Source organism: Pinus tabuliformis, chromosome 5_1 (genome assembly GCF_031772625.1).
Source record: "Pinus tabuliformis cultivar Carrire ecotype Pingquan chromosome 5_1, CPIR1, whole genome shotgun sequence".
Taxonomy (NCBI): Eukaryota; Viridiplantae; Streptophyta; class Pinopsida; order Pinales; family Pinaceae; genus Pinus; species Pinus tabuliformis.
Window position 1 is genome coordinate 441,165,999 of NC_142305.1, and position 1,584 is coordinate 441,167,582.

The window sequence follows — 1,584 nt, forward strand, 5'->3', positions numbered from 1 at the left end:
GTCACCTGGAATGATATGTTGGTGGTCTGTAAGAGGATAAACTTTCACTCCTACCAAATATCTCTGAGTCTTGGATTGTTACCCAATTTCCTTGCGTTAAAAAAAAACAAACTAGTAACCAAACAAAAACAACAATTTTAGAAAATACATCAATGTCAACGCCATACACACAACTTTAAATCATAAAGACAAAAGTTTAATACCAACTAACTTCAAATCATAAATACAAAATTTTAATATTAACTAAATAGGGGAAGCATCCAATGCCTCCCGCTTGTCGTTGTTGGGCACTATTAAAGCGGTCCAAGTGGGTATGGGGGTAGACGCACGTCATAATTAATAATAATAACTCATAATGATAACTGACCAATTGGGTCGGCTATTTTGATGGGGAGCGGCAGCAGTAGCAAAAGGGATTTTCGCCACTGCTATCCACAGCATAGAGATGAAGTTATTCCCGACCGCCCAGTGGTTCATGGCACGCTCGCTCCTCTGGTTCACGGCGGTGCTCTTAGCAACCGCTCATGGCATACGCTTTGCTTCAGGTAACATTCCATGTTCGCCTCCTGGGGAATCGATCCCGTGACATCCAAATCCCAGGATTCTTGGATAACACAGGTTTTTGTTTTGTGCAGGCGCAGGATCTGCAAGGCTTTCGAGGAAAGAAATGAATGGCGTTGAGTATTCGCTCACTGGTTCATGGAATGTGAGTTCACAGAGGTATTTCTTGCTGAATTGTGGGTTTATACTGATTTGATTTTTTTATTTTTTTAGTGTGTGTTTCTGTGCAGGATCTTGGCCTGAATCCATGGCAGAACAGGCAACAGAAAATGGTTGAGGAATTTGACAGAAGTGGCCTGAGTCAAATCCCAGAAATATTTCCGTCTGCTGCCAGATTGGGTCGCAGTTTTCTTCAGTACCGGGAGGATTACTCTGACCCGGGAGCCAATACTGATCCCAGGAACTCAGGGTCACCTGCCCCACCGCCGCCTCGCATATTATAATATTTATGAACGTATTATAGAAATCTTAATGGCGAGTATCTGTTGGATCACGTTGTTGGATGTAATGGGCGCGATGCCTTTTTACTTATGTAACGAGATTGAGCATTAATTTTGATTTTAGTTTTGGAGTTATTCGAAATCTCCGTGGGAATGCGTTGGTTTTAATAATATTTTGGTTAGCTTGAGCTGGCAAGCTCGTGGTGCTGCCCATTTTCTTGTACAGAGAGGAAGCAAAAAATTGTATGGATAATAAAATTGTGACAAGAGTATTTTGAAGGGTTTTTCTATTATAAAGCTAAGCATATTGAAATATCCATTCTGGCTGCATTTTGTTCTTTTCATTTTCAGTTATAGAAGTCTGATGCGATGCCTTATAAGGCACTCCCTCTCAAAAGTCTGAAATTGATTGTGTGTACATTCCTATGCAGCATTACTTCAACGCAGTAGTTGAGCACCATATGCAAATTGCAAATTTGTTTTCGGTTGATTTTAGATGTTATAATAAATGTATATATATTTAATTAGGCTGAGCTTAAGTTCCATCTAGTTTCCATGTTGGATGAAATAAAGATTTGAGATG

The 1,584-nt window shown here is 40.0% G+C and overlaps 1 protein-coding gene across 1 annotated transcript; it reads left to right on the forward strand.

Annotated features, from left to right (window-relative positions):
- Positions 1 to 355: 355 nt before the first annotated feature.
- LOC149165366 (uncharacterized) lies at positions 356 to 1,280 on the forward strand. The gene is made up of 3 exons (XM_089431124.1): positions 356 to 545; positions 636 to 706; positions 792 to 1,280. The coding sequence occupies exons 1-3, from the start codon at positions 446 to 448 to the stop codon at positions 1,002 to 1,004; spliced, it is 384 nt and encodes a 127-aa protein (XP_089287250.1). The 5' UTR covers positions 356 to 445; the 3' UTR covers positions 1,005 to 1,280.
- Positions 1,281 to 1,584: the final 304 nt, after the last annotated feature.

Coding starts and splice junctions, on each gene's coding strand:
- LOC149165366 (XM_089431124.1), top strand. CDS start 446: ATGAAGTTATTCCCGACCGCCCAGTGGTTCATGGCACGCTCGCTCCTC. Junction 546..635: donor TGGCATACGCTTTGCTTCAG/GTAACATTCCAT, acceptor TGTTTTGTGCAG/GCGCAGGATCTGCAAGGCTT. Junction 707..791: donor CGCTCACTGGTTCATGGAAT/GTGAGTTCACAG, acceptor GTTTCTGTGCAG/GATCTTGGCCTGAATCCATG.